Genomic DNA, 873 nt, shown 5'->3' with positions numbered 1-873 from the left:
TTCTCTCGTGGTGATCTGGGATTTGTGAAAAAGTGCTCATCACCCACACATCCAGATAATAAATCAGGGTAACCAGGAGTCTTCCTTTGTTGAGAAGAGGCAGATAAATTGTTTGCTTTGGTTCTAGGAATATCCCTGAAGTGCTCACCAGTTTACTTGACACAATAGTTTCTAGTCAGAAAAATCACATGGAATGAGTCTGAATTGTATAGAAATTGAGTGTGCAAACTCATTTTTACATGAAGCTGTGGGTCTGTATACTGAGGGTTGGAACAAGGGCCCTTTCCAAAACCAAAAACTGGTTGTAAAGATCTAGTGTCATGTAAGCCTAAGGCTGTGATCCCAGGTTCTGGTTCTGCATGTTTGGAACTGGGGGACACACCACCTTCCTGATAGCAGGTGGGTTGGAACTGGGTTGGAGTGGACTGTGAGCCACCATCCCAAACCACACAGGGAAAGGAGGAAACCCTGGGCTTGACCCTGTCTAGTCCTCCTCCTCGCCTCTGTCCTAAGTGTGGGCCTTGACTCTTCCCCTGTCCCAACTCCCTGCTTCCTGCAGTGTCCCTGCTCAAGGACCTCAAACACGCCAACATCGTCACGCTACATGACATTATTCACACGGAGAAGTCCCTCACCCTTGTCTTTGAGTACCTGGTAAGGTTGGGTGGCCATGGGTCCTGGGGGAGGTGGGGAGATGGCCAGGAGCCACAGGATGTGACCCTCTTTCCTTTACCTGCTCTTCTCTCCTCAGGACAAGGACCTGAAGCAGTACCTGGATGACTGTGGGAACATCATCAACATGCACAACGTGAAAGTGGGTGTGGGGCAGGAAGCAGGGGCACAAGGGGGCCCCCCACTCACCCACTCCACCCC

General features: G+C 50.6%; 1 protein-coding gene across 1 annotated transcript in view; it reads left to right on the top strand.

Moving 5' to 3' along the window:
* The window catches only part of LOC104997148 (cyclin-dependent kinase 16-like), a 10,944-nt gene that overhangs the window by 9,788 nt on the left and 283 nt on the right, over positions 1-873 (top strand). Inside the window, exons 9-10 of the mRNA XM_010851764.1 lie at positions 560-654; positions 752-869. Coding sequence (XP_010850066.1) covers positions 560-654; positions 752-869 — 213 coding nt within the window. The remainder of the gene's footprint in view (positions 1-559; positions 655-751; positions 870-873) is intronic.

This window comes from Bison bison, unplaced genomic scaffold (assembly GCF_000754665.1).
Source record: "Bison bison bison isolate TAMUID 2011002044 unplaced genomic scaffold, Bison_UMD1.0 scf7180017851894, whole genome shotgun sequence".
Lineage (NCBI taxonomy): Eukaryota > Metazoa > Chordata > Mammalia > Artiodactyla > Bovidae > Bison > Bison bison.
This window is presented reverse-complemented; position numbering and strand designations above follow the sequence as displayed.